Genomic DNA, 16,563 nt, shown 5'->3' on the forward strand with positions numbered 1-16,563 from the left:
CGCGGCCCAGCCGGCGGCGCAGCAGCCCGAGGAGGGCGCGGGCGCGGGGCCCGGCGCGTGCAGCCTGCACCTGAGCGAGCGCGCCGACTGGCAGTACTCGCAGCGCGAGCTGGACGCCGTCGAGGTCTTCTTCTCGCGCACGGCCCGGGACAACCGGCTCGGCTGCATGTTCGTGCGCTGCGCGCCCTCCAGCCGCTACACGCTGCTCTTCTCGCACGGCAACGCTGTGGACCTGGGCCAGATGTGCAGTTTCTACATCGGCCTCGGCTCGCGCATCAACTGCAACATCTTCTCCTACGACTACTCGGGCTACGGCGTCAGCTCGGGCAAGCCCTCCGAGAAGAACCTGTACGCCGACATCGACGCCGCGTGGCAGGCGCTGCGCACCCGGTGAGTCCGCCGGGGGTCGCCAGGCCCGGCCTGTGGCCGCCTGAGGGGGGGAAGGGAGGCGGGCAGCGGCCCCCTGGGGACCTGTGGGGCGGCCCGCGGGGAGAGGGGCCCTTCCTCCGGGCTGTGCGCCAGCAGAGTGTGACCCTCCCCTCCCCCCGCCCCCAGGCCGCTGTGGATTCGCTTTTCTTCTCCATCCCTGGCCTTCTCCCCCGCCCTCCCCAAATCCCACCAGCCCTCAGGTTCCCGGTGAGCTCAGACTCGGGGGATTTGCCTGTTCAGGCACGCCTGGGTGCCACCGGCCCACCGGCTGGGTCCTCTGTGGCTTTGGTCACCGCGAGTGGAGGCGTGGGGGTGGCTTAAGTGCTGGGCAGAAACAACTTGGTTGGCGCTGAGTTTGTGTGAGCTGGCAGCCAGAGCCTGAAGGTCCGCAGACTGAAGTGACCTTGGGCAAGGCACAGGGGCCTCTGGACCTCGGACTCCTCTACTGTATAATCCAGGGGCAAGATGGCATGACTTCCAAAGACTTTCCTCTGGTTGTAAAGGGCTCCGAGGGGCCCTGGGTGGGCAGCCCTGGAGGCAGCTGGAGGGGCGCATGGTGTGAAGTTTGTGTTCGGGGGTGGGGGGGGTGAGGGGGGCAGAGCAGCTGGCACTGTGTGGGCAGGAAGGAGCTGGTGGCTGTTGGCCAGGCACCTTCCACAGAGCCTCAGAAAGAAGCCCAGGATGAGTTTGAATCTCACCTGGCAGGGTTTGGGGACGCTCTTGACCTTGAGTGAGCATTCACAGAAGGACTGGAAAGTATTTCGGGAGGGAGGGCGGGCCTTTGATGTACAAAGCCCAAATGGCCAGCCTGGTTCCTGGGTCAGAAAACTGGAGTTTTAGTCTCAACTTAGGCACACGTCTGGCAAGTGCACAAGTCACATCACCTGCTCTGGTGTTGGTGTTTGTGACTTTTCCCCACCTGCCCCAGAGCGATGGTGAAAGTGCCTGAGATCATGCCTAGAATGCCATCTGATTTCTCCCACAGGTTAAGTGCGATTGGCACAGTTCTGGCAATGGGCACTTCCATGTTTTTATCTACAGTGCGCTTGCTTGGCTATGCACATGGCCAACATGAATGATTCTGTCTCCTGTTCACGCCTAGGCTCATCAATTACCCTTTGTGTTTCTGGGAAAATGCCTTCTCCAACAGGAAGGTATTTAGGATTTGATATACGTTGGTACTTGCTTTCTCTTGGGGTCCGGAAGGACTTCGCGGAGATGATGGTTTTCGAAAGTGGTTTGGGCAGGTGAGAGCGTATCGTACGCAGACTCACTGAGTCCGGGTCTACAGGAAGTTGAAAGCCACCTGTTCCAGGAAAGGGTTTCAAAACTAGGTGTCCTGTACAGTCAGTACATTGCTACAGTGTACTGTTGATAAAGGTACTAAGAATAAGAGTTGGCACTAAAGCTTTTAAAAAATGAACCATTGAAATCGTACTTTGAGTATCAAGATGTGAGAATTTCTGTGGACCATTGTTCCGATGTGTGCATGACTACATTAGAACGAAAGCCTTTCAGATCGGAGGCTAGCCCTTTGCCCTGAATATACAGGTGTGGCTGTGTTATGAAATAGGCTAGGTGTCGTTATTTCCTGGAGACTTTTGTCATACTTAGTTTAATTAAGGGCATTGTTTTTGGATAAACACTTTGATTCAATTTTGGAACATCTGATGATAGATCTAAATTTTGCCTACCATTTATTTAATTTTACAGCAGAATTCATATCTCGACTGATTCACACATCTGTAAAATGGGATACAATTTAAAGGCTACGAATGAGAGTCTTAGAATTTAAAGAAACTTACAGATCGTCTTGCCCTGTGCTTTTCAGTTATTTGGAAGGTGACCACACAGTAACACATACAGGTCACGTCTCGATCAAGCACACACATTTACATCATGTCTCTCTGTACAAGTCTTTATTCGAAGCGAATGTTTCACAAACCCCTATTTTTTCTATGGGCAATGTGCATGGCATAATATATTCTATTTCATATTTTAAAAAGAAGAAGAAGAATGCGGTTGCTAGCCACTGAATTTATTTCCTAACTTCTGGACGCCTCTCTTGTGCACCTGCCTCGTCTGAGAGAGGCCCAGGGAGGCCATCTCACAGTGGGCCAGCAGCAGGTCTCCCAGCCTCTGCTTTCACACTTTCCCCGCTACACCAGGTAGTCCTATTTATCAGATTTCTCAAAAGGGGCATTTATGTGTGTCAGTTATTCTAATAACACAGGAGTTACCCGATTCTGAAGCCAGTCCGTCCCCTCACTGCCTTCCTTCAGCCGACTGTCTTGTTCTCCCTGGTTCTCCTGCCTTCACCTTGCCTGGAAGGTGCCCCGTTCTTTGCCTGTTTACAGCTCTGTTCAGGTCCTTGCCAAGGCAGGGGTGCCTCCCACCGCAGGTACCCGTTGCGTGGCTGGGCCGGACCCCTTTTTCCACCTTCTTCCCCCATGTCTTCTTTGGGGATCTCTCTTCTGAACTCCTGGTTCACCACACTGCTCATGATCCTGATGGGAGAGCCTGCCTTGTCCTGCGCGGTCTCTATCTCTATGTTCAGGCTGTATCCCCCAGAGCGCCCGGCCCCGTGCTTGCCTCCCTCCTCGTGCCCACCTCTACCCTCGTGTGTGCCCTTCTCCTGTGTTGGAAATACTCGATCCTGACCGGGTCCTGATTGGATTTAGAGACCCTTTGTGTTCCTGGGTACCTGGTACTCAGCCCCTTGACCTGCACGTATCATTCTTTTTTACCGTGTCCTGTCATTTACTGGTCTTTCTCATTAAATTGAAAGTCCCTTGAGGAAGGGAGTCTGTGTCTTCCCTATGCCCAACAATGCCTTAAAATAATAATAGGTACACGTTAAATGTTTGTTTAATGAATTCCACTTATGGATGCCCTGTAAGTCAATAAACGACATAAATGTAGTTTTTCCTAAGTTGAACTCTTAACAAACAAGACTTGGGTTTTATTTTACCTCCGAAGTTTTAACATCTGTGCGCACAACCATATGCCAAAAGGGGGGGGCTGGTTACGATATAGTGGCCTGAGGTCTGATCTACTCTGTATCTATTATGTGTTGGTTCTGGGGACAGGGAAGTGTCTGTATTGAACAGAAGAGTAATAATTACCCTTCCTTTATATTCCTCTTCATCTGTATCCGTCCCCTGTCTGCACAACCCCTGTGCGTGCTGAAACCAGCTGCCCGGTCCTTGAGGGAGGACTTCCCACAGACACTATGGGTGCATGGGTGACGTTAGCAAGTTCTCTGAGTGAGGAGTGGGGAAGCGGGCAAATAGTCTAAAACAAAGGTCTGGGGAGGAAGGAAATGTGAAGGCAAGAAGGGTGTTCATTGCTCTTTGGCCAGTAGATGATTATTTTAAGCATTTGAAAAGCTGTTAGAAAAGCTATGGAATGGAAGTAGCTTTGAAGGGTCCAGGAAGAGTGTGGACCCAGCGTGGAAGAAGCGAGTTGGTGTCCTAGTCCATTCGGGCTGCTGTGGGTGGTCCGTATACAACAGAGATGGATTCCTCCCGGTTCTGGAGGCTGGATGTCTGAGATCAGGACACCAGCGTTGTCGGGGTGCAGTGAGGACCCTCTTCCCGGTTGCAGACTGCTGACTTCTCATTGTATTTGCACAGGACAGAAGGAACAAGGGAGCGCTCCTGGGCTTTTATAAGGGCACTAACCCCACCAGAAGGACTCCACCCACCTAACCACGTGCCCGAGGCCCCACCTCCTGATACTAACACTTTGGGGGTTAGGTTTCAGCATCTGAATTTTGGGGGAGGGGACGTGAATATCTAGTCCCCCAGCAGTTGGCATGGGAACAATGAGGAGAGGTTGTCTACGATTGAGAACCTAAGCCCCATTGAAAGCTTGAAGGTTAGGACGTGCTTTACATTTGTGTGACGTACCTTATAAGCATGTTGTGAATACAAGCCATTGAGGGAATGCATTGGAATCCCTTAGAAATATTTGTAGGAAGGACGCTGAAAATCCGCATAGCCTTCTTGGAAGGTGATGCTGTGGCTTGAGCTGGGGAAGGGATCACCAGTGTGGGAAGAGCTGCTTGTTGGTGAGGTGGGAGTGGGCAGATTAAGCCCCTCAGCGCACGTTCTCGGGGGTCCTCTCGGACGCGAGCAGCTGCGGACAGTGCAGAAGTGGGCCCCAGGATTCAAGACGGTGTGAATCAAGCCGATTTGCAAGTATAAACCCAAACAAGCAAATAACCCAGAGAATGAGTGGAAGATGGGTGGAGAGTATTTTGGCTGAAACATTTTAATCTAGAAAAACAGGAGAGAAGGCATTTGTGATTGAGCGTATCATCAGTGTTTACCAGTGCCGTCCACAGAAGTTGTTCGAGCGTTCGGTTTGATTCAGGGACCGTGGAAGGGCCAGGCGTTCCGTGACAGAAACGCTGACCCCGTCAGAGAAAGCAAATGCACAGAGAACGAGAAATGACTTTCGGTGCCTCGGTGCCAAAGGCAAATTACCAAAGACAAGATTTCATTCACCAGCAAGCCGTTAACCATTAACCGTGCGTGCACAGGCTCGTACCAGACGCTGGGGGAGGTAGGGAGGTTCCCTCTCAGTGTCACTAATCCCAAACTCTTGCTGCTTCCTTCTTTTCCTTTTCTGCGGAAGGATGGACTCGATTTTGGAGGCCTTTTTTTTTCCAGCGAAAGGTCTCACATGTTTGTTACTGAACCGACCTGCTGGCGTGGGGCCCAGTAACAGAGAAAAACCGTTTCCCCGGTAAAACATGTCTGTTGTTCGCGTAGTAGGGATGTTTACAGAGTGATGGATAGGAAAATGGGACCTTCATGTGGCTTTAGAAAGTGGGCAAATACACGTGCTGGCTCATGTGTGATCCCTCGTGGACCCAGCGTGGTTCCTTGCGATGCCCCTCAGAGCGGTACCTGGTTTTAGTACCGGTGTCCATCCGTGCCCACTGGGGAATGGGACCGTCCTGCGTTTGCTTCTTGCCCGGGGATCTCTCAGTGCGGGAAGGCTTGGGAGAAGACGTGGCGAGGGTCGGCCAACGGCACACGCCATGACGGTGGTGGGAAGGAGAGAGCGCGTTGAGAGGCGTTTTGAACACGTAACCCCGTGTTGCTGTTTTGTAACTTCTGTGTCTGGGATTCACAGGATCCAGAACTAGACGATGCCATACGTCCCGGGAAGGCTGTGTGGACTGTCGGGTGGCGTGCTCCGTCCATTGCTTGTGAACGGTGTTCATCGTGCTGACTCTCAGGCCGGGTTCTCCCGGGAGGGCAAAGCAGCTCCTTTCCCGGGGAGGTGAGGTTAAAGACCTGACTCCTGCGCTCTCCGTGTGCTCAGAAATACTACAGTGCCTGTGAGGGAAGGGTGCTTAGGATTTCTATGTGCGTTTGGCTGGGGAGGAGGAACAGAACGTGTCGTGCAGAGTGGTTGACACGAGGCACAGACGCGGTGGTGTTTCTAGAAAGGGAACAGAGCATTGGCTCGCAATTGAAGGCAGCGCCTGTGGGAATATCCCACTCGGGAGAGCGCAACTCTACGGAACAGACTGGTTGAAGCCGAGGTGGGTGAAGCGTGTTTTGGGGGTTGGCTCGGCGCCCTTGGCTTTGGCGTCTCCTCCCGGCCCTTGGAGCGCGGGGGCCGTGTCCACCCGTCGTGGTGGCCCCTCCGTGCCGGCAGCGTTTCTCTCCAGCCCCCGCCGATTCTGAGCTTTGTGTCCCTGATTCATCATTCCTTCTCCATGGTTCTGTTCCCCAAGTGACCCACTTGCACAAGCCTGGACGGGCTCGTGCGTGTTTCTGTGGGAGGGGGCCACCACGCCCTCCGGACGGATCTGTATTTATTCAGGGGCCCTTGGAGGCTCGGGCGTGGAGCCTTCGGCTGGGTGCCTGACTGCCAGAAGGGGCCTTTTCTCCCTTTTTTCTTTCTGGAGAAGTCACTTGGAGGGTATCACCCCGAGGGGACTGAGGGCACGCCCTACCCTGCCCTGCCACTTGGGCTCCTCTCCTTCTCTACCCTGTGCAGTGCCGGGAGTCCCCCAGGAGACCCCGTGGTCCTTACTCTGCAGCACACCTGCCTTCCCCGTGGTACTTTTGCAGGAGCTCGTGGTGAGACTATAAATCCCCACCTGAAGAGGCCTTTCGAGCAGGGATCCAAAACCTCAGTGCAGAGACACTGAGGAGGTCATTAGTTGGCTGTGCGAATGACTTCCTTTCTTTTTTCAGGATTGCTTTAAATAATAGGTTCGCTGATTTGTCTAAGAGCTTGGACTTACAGCAATTAGGTAAGCACAGAACCTTTGGAGCAAGGGAAATTCCTTCTGATTCCTGCACTCCTTGCAATCCCTCATGTCCCCTTGAACCAGGCACATCCCGGGAGAGGGGCTGGGGCCTGGTGCGTCCACTCCCCCGGCGTTTGCGGGGGGCTCTGCCTGCCAGCTCCCGCCCGTCCTTCTGGCAGGGCTTGCGAGGCCCAGTCCACACGCAGCTCCAGCCTCTACGAGGCTCACTCTGACAAAAGAGCGTGGGCCTTGAAGAATAGCCCACAACTGATTTCCTCAAGCAGGTCAGTAGAGCAGTGATGCCGTGGCCGTTCTGTGACCACACGTGTGGGCTCCCATGGCCAGCCTGTAGGCGACTGGCTGTAGGGATATAGGCCTCCCCTCCCTCGTTCCTCTCCTCCCCTGCCCTGCAGCCGATGCCCCCCGCCCCCGGACGGTGGGCAGTTGGTGGCCAGGGGCCAGTGGTGTGGACTTGGCCGTGCGCGGCCCCCGGGGCTGAGGAGAGTGGGCGACTGGTGACAGCAGAAGGGGACGCGGGCGCGAGTGTGCAGGGGGGCGTCTGCGCCGCTCCAGTCGGAGGTCTTCGGCTCCAGATGACTTGGTGATTTATTTCTTCATTTAGCTGATTTACACTCGTACTGATTTCTGGCTCTTATGTCAGAACAACACAGCAAGGTCGTCTCAAGGGTGGCCTGGCAAGGAATGTTCCTGCAGGTCTGAGCTTTTCTCTGATGCTTCTGTGGTGAAGGGCAGGGATTTTGGAGTCAGGCAGACCCGAGTTTAGATCCTGTCCGTGCAGCTTATTAGCTGCCTGGCCTCGGGCAGGTCTCCTCACCTGTGTGGACCTCAGGTACAGTTGTGACGGTACTGGCCACTCCCTGGTCCGTCATGATAAAATGGGAGTGACCCCCTGCGTGAGGTGCTCTAGGCCAGCGCCCCCCACGTGGTGGGAGCACCAGAAATGGGCTGTTACTGTTCGCGATCATTAATAACGTTATCGGAGCCGTCATAACCGCGTGGTGAGATCATGCTGAAGGGCCAGGCGCGTGGGTCAGGAAGGCGGCTAGAGAACCCGCTTCCTTCCCCGCTCTCCATGGACGTCAGCAGCCCGCGGGGCAGGCCTGGCTCGGAGGGTGTCGCGCAGAGAGCCGCAGAGATGACTTAGTCCTGCTGTCGTCCCCCCTTATCTGTGGGAGATCTGTTCCAGACAGAGCGTACCAAACCTGCGTGTGCTGGGCTTTTTCTTGGGCCCGCGTACCTGTGATCAGGTGGAACGCGTGGGCTGGGCGTGGTGAGAGACGAGCAGCGGGAACGCGTAATAGAACAGGACAGTCCGAGCCATATCCTGTGTGGAGGTGACGTGCGTGTGTTGTCCCTCTCAAGCTGCCTTACCGTGCTGCACTCGCCCTCCTTATGAGGACGAGAGATGGTGCAGGGCCTCCGTGATGAGACGATGTGAGGCGATGACGTGGGCTCGGTGACGTGGCGTCGGGCTGCTAGAGCTCTTCTCCTGCGTCCTGGACTGCGGCCGAGCGCCAGGAGCTGGAAACCGCGGAGAAGGGGGGGTGACTGTATGTGCCGCTAAGGCCGGAGCCTGTTTGACTTTATTCCTCTGGGCTCTATGTATCACGTTTCGCTTTGGGGAGCAGCATGCATTAGTGTTTTAAATCGGGTGGCACTTCATCTACCAAGGTGTTTATATGCCCAGAGGAGAACTTAAAAGGAGAGGAAACTACCTGTAATCCAACACCTTGCAATTACTTTGCAGCCCGTCCCTCTTCGGCTCGGTCCACCATGCCCTTTGCAGGCCTCTCTCGTGGGCGTGGGCTGTGTGTTCTCGGAGGAGCCAGAGGCTTCTCGGGGCATGGTGTCAGGGATGGGGAGGTCGAGAAGGTAAAACCCAGTCCCTGTCCACCCCTTAGGACTTGCTGGTTGCTCTTTACTAATGGGACGACCTTCAGTAGACAGTTATCCTTCCTGTATCTTAAAGTTGGCCAGAGCACCTGAATCACACACGTCCTCCTAACATATGAATGCTCCCATGATGCCTCGTACCTCGGATTCCTGTTGAGTTTGCAGGGCTCTGTGTAATGGAGCTCATTGATAACTTCCACACTATTGATTGACTTCAGAGCGCTCAAGGACCGTGGCACCACGGTGAAACTGGAAACCTCTGTTTCCAGAAAGTCTAGGTCATTCGGATTCAGACCGCTAGTTCACGGTTGCCTGTCAATGATTTGCTGAATCACGGAGCTCAGCCCCTCAGGATTACTTGTTAACAGAGCACGGCTTTAATTTTCAAATAAAAAAGGAGCACAGAAGAATCCTGCTACTGATTACTCGCTTATCCCTTTCGTTTACATTTTTGAGTGGTTCAGATGAAATCTGGGCAGTTAGGTTGGGGGGAAAATGTAAAGTGAGCGTGTATTCAGGATATATCCACGGAGCAAGTTTCCAGACGTTAATTATAGCTGCTGGCTGACCCCTCTGTTATTATGGGTAGTAGTCAAATGAGAATTCCAACTTTCCCAAAACTATTTTTAGTGATTGTCATGGGCAGAACCCAGCCGTGTGCAGTGGTAATTATATTGCCTGCAAAGGTCTATAATGCCAACACGAAGGTTTTGTATTTCGATTTCTATTTCTATTTCTTGATATTTTGATTTCTCTCTATTGTCGTAACTCAAGGATATTTCAAATTCCCTGTGCTTGGTTGTACCCTTGTAAACTTGTGTTCGTATCGTTTTAGTTCACATATATATAAAAGGAAAGGACCATTCACATATTAATCACTTCTTTGCATGTTTTATGTTATGTAACCAGGCTGGAGGAAGTAATTTTTTAAACGAGCATGCTGTCGTATGTTTAATTGGAAGAAATTGGTTTTTCCTACTGAAATTTCAAGAAAACCCCGGAAGGAACATGGTCGTAAGACAGGGAAGAGGTTGGTTGGGATGTGCTCTCACTGGGGAGGGTTTCAGGTCTCCACCACTGTCCCCGAAGCTCAGCGGGAGCGCGCAGGCCAGGCGTCCAGCCCTGCGACGGCTCCGAGTCCGTGTGCTGGAAACACGCCCCACTGTCATTCTGACCCATCAGCCTTCCTAGTTTCCGGGTCTGAGCTGCAGGCTCCCCCATGGGGCCTTCCTGTCGGTCCACACGTCTGGCCAGCCACACCTTGCTGCAGACTGATCAGAGTTTGCACACCTGGGCCCCAGTTTCCTTTGCCATCACCCACCCGTGCTGACTTCCCCCGCAGCTGAAACAGTCACGGATGTGGGCGCCTACTCCTCTCCCCTGCTTCCTGGCTGCCGGACCAGTCCCTCGCTGTCAATCCCCTCCATCACCCTGCGCACCTCCATGGCCCCCATCTGTGGCCACACCTTGTACCTGTCATCTCCAGCAACGCTCCACTGCCAGGCCTTTGAATTATGAAATATCCTTTTCTGACTCAATCTCATATCCTGTTGGATCTGTTTATTTAACAAATGTATTAAGGGCCTGCCACGGGCCAGACATTCTTCTAGAACAAAACAAACACGAAATCCCTGCTGTTTGAAGCTTTCCCTCACAGGGGGCAGATACCCAGGAAAAACAGTCATCCTAATAATTATGTAAACAGTATTTGATTAGAATATGATAAATGTTACGGAGAAAGGAGAAGAATGTAGAACAGAGTCGGGTGGTGGGAATACCAGAGAGAGTGGGCGTGTGCAGTGCCAAGAGAAGGGGCTGTGTCCGGAGAACGACATCTGGCCCAACGCGGCGAGGGGTTAGCCCTGTGGCTCGGTGCAGGAAGGGCCAGGGAACAAAGGCCCTGAGGTTCACAGAACATCCCGGAAGCTGGTGTGGCTGGAGCAGGGCCAGGGAGGTGCACCGTGGGGGCAGTGGGAACCCGGAGGGAGTTGCCGCTGGGGTGGGGCTCCTGTCCGGCCTCATGGACCATTACGCTGGGCTTGTGCAGCTTGTAATGGGAGCCTTGGGGACAGAAGTGACCAGATTAGACCGGCTTCAGTGGCTCTGGGGGATCGTGTGGATGATTACGGGAAGGCAGGGCTCCGGAGAGGGAGGGAGAAGGCCAGTTAGGATTCACCTGCGGGACCGTAGGTTCGAGATGACGGTGGCGTGGGTCAGACGCATGGCGGTGCGGGTGGCGGGAGGCGCTCAGGTCGGGCGTGCTCCTTTATAGGCGGGCCACCAGCATTTGCTGAGTCGAGCAGGGAAGGAGAGGGTCTGGGATGAGTCCAGGGGTTTCGGCTTGAGCAGCAGGAAGCCCGAGTCACTCCTCACTGAGGTGGCAGAAAGCTGGAGAGGCTCCCGAGTGGGGAGGCTGGGCCAGGAGTCTCGCTTTGTCTCTGTCGCCTTTGAGATGCCCATCCGGGGGACGCACGGAGGAGGCGACAGGGCACGAGCCCGGACTTGAGGAGCAAGGTCTGGATCAGTTTGGGAATTGTCCCTTCAAAGGAAGAAAGCCATGAAACCAAAAGCAAACTTGAGGGTTTGCCTGGGAGAACCCTGCCCCTGTCCACCCCCCGGTCCAGCCCCGGATTCACCAGGCCTCTGCAAGCACCCCGTGTGGGAGGGTCCACTGCTCCCGTGAATGACGGGTGTCTCCCTGGGGGACGGCACCGTGGTGTCAGGTGGTATTGGGTGCTGGCTCCTGGGTCACTTTCTGTGCCGGGAGAGCTGGTCCCCCCCTGCGATGTCATCCGAAGCACCCAGGGAATCAGCTGTCACACCGCAAGCGTCTGGGTAGTTCCCCATTGGAGGTGCTGCCCACTCCTGTGTCCTGCTGCCATCCCTGGGGTCCCTCGGTGCTGCAGGCCTCCTGGCTGCCATCCCTGGGGTCCCCTCGGTGCTGCAGGCCTCCTGGCTGCCATCCCTGGGGTCCCCTCGGTGCTGCAGGCCTCCTGGCTGCCATCCCTGGGTTCCCTCGGTGCTGCAGGCCTCCTGGCTTCCCCAGGACTAGTTTCTGAAGAGCCTGACACGGTGGGGACAAGCGCTTCGGGACGTGGGAAGTGTGAGAGCACCAAGGTCGTAGCTTGTGCGGTTGCTCCCGCCTGCCGCTTTCCCCAGATTTCCCCTCTGAGCCAAAACGGGGACAGGAGTGGCCTCTCAGCACCTGCACCTTCTGTGACCCCTTCTCCCGTGGTCTTTGCCTTGTCCCCTTGTGTCCATGTTTATGAAGAACTGCAAGGGTAATGCATTAGCTCCCCAAACAGTTGGCACGGTTGGACCCGAGTCTCTTAGGCGTGGTCTCGTGCGTCTTCAGCTCTTTCTGAACAGTGCGGGTCAGAAGGAAGGGCTGCCGCCCGTGTGTTTACCGGATGAAACGCCTTGGCTCCCTGTGCTTTTCCCAGACCACCCTTCTCCGCCTGTAGATGCCGCTGACCGTCCCTCCTGTGCCTGCTGGCCTGTCGTCCCTGCAGAGCCTTGCTAGTGAAGCCGGGTTGCTTTCTCTGCTCCCACCTCTGTCATCACTGTCAGTAAGAGCTCCCGGCTAGTTGGGCCCGCATCTGGCTCCTGGGCAGGACTGCAGCGTCCCTGAGGACAGGGCCCTGCTCTGATTCTCCCCGGACTCCCGCGGAGCCCGGCGCAGCACAGCTGGCACAGAAGGCCCTCGACGGCCCTTGGCAGGATGAGTAGGTCATGAAGAGGGGCTGTTGGCCCTGAGCCTTCCTTCTGCGGGGTGAAGCTGTTTTCCTGAGCGACCCCTGACTGTGGGCCTGGTCCAGGCAGGGTGACAGGTGTACGGAGAGGACACAGAGCCCGTCTGTCCTTGTGGCTTACGGGGCAGGAGTGTGGGCAAGTCCCCCTGCTCTCAGTGTGGCCTCGCTGTCCCCACACACATACTGTGGGCCACTGCTTTCTGATGTGTTTTCAGGAGACTCGGTCATTGTTCTTAGGGGAATTTGTGTATTTCGTGGCAGCTGATAAGGAGGGGAATGCAGAATTGGAAAAACAGGGTACCTGGAATTCCACAGGAAGCCTGTGGGTGACCTTCACTTCCTCAGGACCTTGAGATTGGTACACCAGCTCTGTTTTTTGCTTTGCTATAATGTTTATTTTCTTAACTTTATTATTATTTACAAGATAAATAAAATATTGGAATGAACCCCATGTCCTCATCATCCCCCTGCAACAGTTACCAGTACTCTGCTATCCTCGCGGCATCCATCCCCGTCCCTGCTCCACCATTGCTCTCCTCTCAGTCTCTTTTATTGTAAGAAAAATTCGCACCGTGGAAGTGCACAAATCCTATCCCAGCTGTCTGATTTCTCGGCACTCTCTTGCTCTGGGCGTCAGCGCTCAGGCACAGTGAGGAGCCAGCTGCAGACCCGGGCTTTCCTTCGTGCACCGCGCTAAGTGTCCTGCCATCTTTGGAGTATGGTTTGCAGTACGAGAATAGAGCTAAGGGAGATGTTAGATTTCATACCAAAGAGTATTCAAAGGAAAGGCGCTGGAGTCTTGGCCATTGTTTTCAACACCATTGTTGTAAAGATAGATGCGTGGATGGATGGCCGTACGGACGGACGGAAGGAAGTAAGGTAGGATGGATGGATGGATGGATGGATGGATGGATGGATGGATGGATGGATGGATGGATGGAAAGATGGGTGGGGGGGTGGATGGATGGATGGATGGAAGAATGGATGGATAGATGGATGGAAGAATGGATGGATGGATGGATGGATGGATAGGAACTCCGTGGGCGTGTCCCATTTATCTAGAATGAGTGGGGTGCACTAAAAAGATAGATCGCTCGTCCAGAGCTAGGAGGTGTGGCTCCTTGCAGGGCATTGACATGCATGGACGTGTGACCTGGGGAGTCATATACTGTGTGTGCACCCCATTTTCTCTGTTCATGAACAGGCGGTTTGCTTTAGATGTCAGTTTTGGTTTCACCATCCCTCACTGAATGTCTCCTTGGTGCTAAGCACATTTCCTATGGGACATAATTCTAATCATCACATTTGTGAGGCAGGGACATTGTCACCTCCATTTTAGAGATTGGGAGACTGAGGACCAGCAGAGATGAGTGACTTGGAAGAGTCACATGAGAGATGAGGGCCACACAGAGTTAAGAGGTAAGCTGAGGTTTGTACCCAGGCAGCCTGACCCTGGGGCTCAGGTTCTTTTTTTTTTTTTTTTTTTTTTTTTTTAATTTTTTTTTTTTTTTTTTTTTAAGATTTTGTTTATTTATTTGACACAGAGAGGGACAGCCAGTGAGAGAGGGAACACAAGCAGGGGGGAGTGGGAGAGGAAGAAGCAGGCTCCCAGCGGAGGAGCCTGATGTGGGGCTCGATCCCAAAATGCCGGGATCACGCCCTGAGCCGAAGGGAGATGCCCAACGACTGAGCCACCCAGGCGCCCCATGGGGCTCAGGTTCTAAAATCAGACAATGTTCTCTACATTCGTGGCCCCCCAGGGTGATGGGAGCTGAGCACCTTGGAAGGTGCTCGACTGTATGCTGGGCGCTAAGAGAACACACCAGAACTTATATTTCTGTTCATGATTTATTGCTTCTCAATGTCTGTCTATTATTTTAAATGTTCATAAGGTTTTATATAATGTTCTAAAACACTCATATGTATATATCTGTTATCTGTACACGTATGAGAAATACATGCTCTCATTTTTAGGAAGGAGATCACATGGTGGAAAGTTAAGACACCGATGGTCTAGATTCATATTGCTATACTTAATATTTTTTGGACTTCTTTCCGTAGAATCACAGGATCTCTCACACGATGAGAAATTTAAATTTTTAGAATTTTCAACCCTTCAACAATTCGAGTGCCTGATAATCTCAGGTGCTGGGCTAGACGCTTGGTACAATCTTTCATTGTTTCTAGATCTTTTAAAGTACAAAACCCCCCTTCAATTTGCATTTAGAAGGTGACTTTGAATACCCTTACAGAGACGCCCCCCCCACCATGGAATTCTGTACTTTTGTCTAACAGTATTCTGAAGACAAAAAAAAAAAGTCTCCTGAACCTTTGAAAATCAGTTGAAAGGAAGAAAAGAAATGATTCTTTTCTAGTAGGATGGGTGGTTCTGACTGCTTTGCTTTTCGCGTTGTGGATTCTGATAGGATGGAGATGCTGAGGGGCTGGCCTGCAGAACACCTGTAGCTTTCTGCGGTGGGAGGTGCAGAGGTCAAGGGCAAGGACAATGTTGCCAGAGTGCCCGGGGTTGACTCCTGCCTGTGGGTTCCTCTGGGCCTCTCAGTTTCTTCTGTAAAAGGGGAAAGTGCTAGTCGTATATATAATAGCGATTGTTGCGAATAATCAATGAGCACGTCCGCAAAGTGCTTGTATGTGAGTCTAACAAAATGAGTTTTTAAAAAACTGCAGAGAAGCAGGCAAAGAATTGCAAACGTTGATAGTAGATAGGCTTTAATGATTTGAGAAGTAGCCCCCCACCAGATTTGTACATGGTGGTGTGCCTCAGGGCACATTCCCACACACCCTCTCTGTCCCTAGGAGTGGTTTTGGGAGAAGGGTAGGACAGATACTGTCATTTTTGCTAGGGATTGTTTTGCCTTAGCCCGTGTGGCTGTTCAGCCTGAGTGGGAGGCTTCAGTGTCTTTCTTTGGATGATTACATTTTTTCCAGGACTGCCTGTCTTAATTTGTTGCCATTAGTAGTTACTTTTATAGTTTGCTCTCCATTGACGTTGTCCGTCTGTAAATAACGTGGTGTGTTCAAATGGTCCAGCGACGTGGTCTTTCCGTATTTGACTCTTTTTTGTTAGCTCAATTGAGTTTTATTTCTCATTCCTCTGTTTATTGTCATTCCTGAAACTGGTTTTAAAGAGCCACAAGGGGGGCGCCTGGGTGGCACAGCGGTTAGGCGTCTGCCTTCGGCTCAGGGCGTGATCCCGGCGTTATGGGATCGAGCCCCACATCAGGCTCCTCCACTATGAGCCTGCTTCTTCCTCTCCCACTCCCCCTGCTTGTGTTCCCTCTCTCGCTGGCTGTCTCTATCTCTGTCAAATAAATAAATAAAATCTTTAAAAAAAAATAAAGACCCACAAGGACCTATTGTAATAACACGGAACAGGGTTTTATTTGTGAGCATTTAAACTTGGACCACTTTTCCCTACTGAGGGGGAGTGAAAATCCTTACAAATCCATCTGACGTGTTCGTGGACCCTCTGCCACGTGCTTTAGCTCCGACAGAGGACCGAAGAAAGGCGTTCTTGTCCTCCAGGCGTACGGAAGATCATTGCAGGTGGCTTCCTGGCGGCAAGCCCGCTCCGGGGAGGTGGGGTGTTTACCGTAACCAGCGGCTCAAGAGCCGAGCGCTTGGCAGTTCTCAGGAAGGGCTTTTCGACCGAATCCCAGATGCGGCTCTTGACGTGTTTCTGTCTCAACGACCAGCAAGTAAGAGAAGTCCTTGGAAACCCCCCTCATCGTGGGGTTCTTACCAGGCTTGAAAGCGAGGGGGTCTTGGTAAGCCCACAGTAAACAGACTCAGGCGTAGAAGGTCAAGTTCGGAGCATCTGCAGGCTTCTTGGCAGAATGGGTCCTGGTGTAAGGCGCTGTCCATAAGGGGAATCATCTTATATCTCTCCCCCGTCCTCCCACCCTACAGAAGTTGAGTCTTCTTGAATTTTAGCCAGAGATATTGGGGGGGAGGGTACGGTCATTGACTGTGCTGTGCCCTATAAAGCCCATTGTGTTTATCAGTGGATTTTAAGGCTGTCGCCCTTCCCTGGCTGGGGAAGCCGGTCAAGTGTGCAGTCGGGAACCATGGAAGGGCATGAGAACTGGAGGGATCAGTTGGTTCCCAGGGCCTGGTCCATGGTGCAGGCGGACACTTTTTTCATCCACAGCAAAATAAGAAAAATAAGGA

General features: G+C 53.1%; 1 protein-coding gene across 1 annotated transcript in view; it reads left to right on the forward strand.

Annotated features, from left to right (window-relative positions):
- Position 1: 1 nt before the first annotated feature.
- ABHD17C (abhydrolase domain containing 17C, depalmitoylase) overlaps positions 2–16,563 on the forward strand; it is a gene marked incomplete at its 5' end in the record, with an annotated part of 45,712 nt that continues 29,150 nt past the window's right edge. Inside the window, one exon of the mRNA XM_034668880.1 lies at positions 2–390. Within this exon, the coding sequence (XP_034524771.1) occupies positions 2–390 (389 nt within the window). The remainder of the gene's footprint in view (positions 391–16,563) is intronic.

The sequence above is a fragment of the Ailuropoda melanoleuca genome, chromosome 9 (genome assembly GCF_002007445.2).
Source record: "Ailuropoda melanoleuca isolate Jingjing chromosome 9, ASM200744v2, whole genome shotgun sequence".
NCBI lineage: Eukaryota > Metazoa > Chordata > Mammalia > Carnivora > Ursidae > Ailuropoda > Ailuropoda melanoleuca.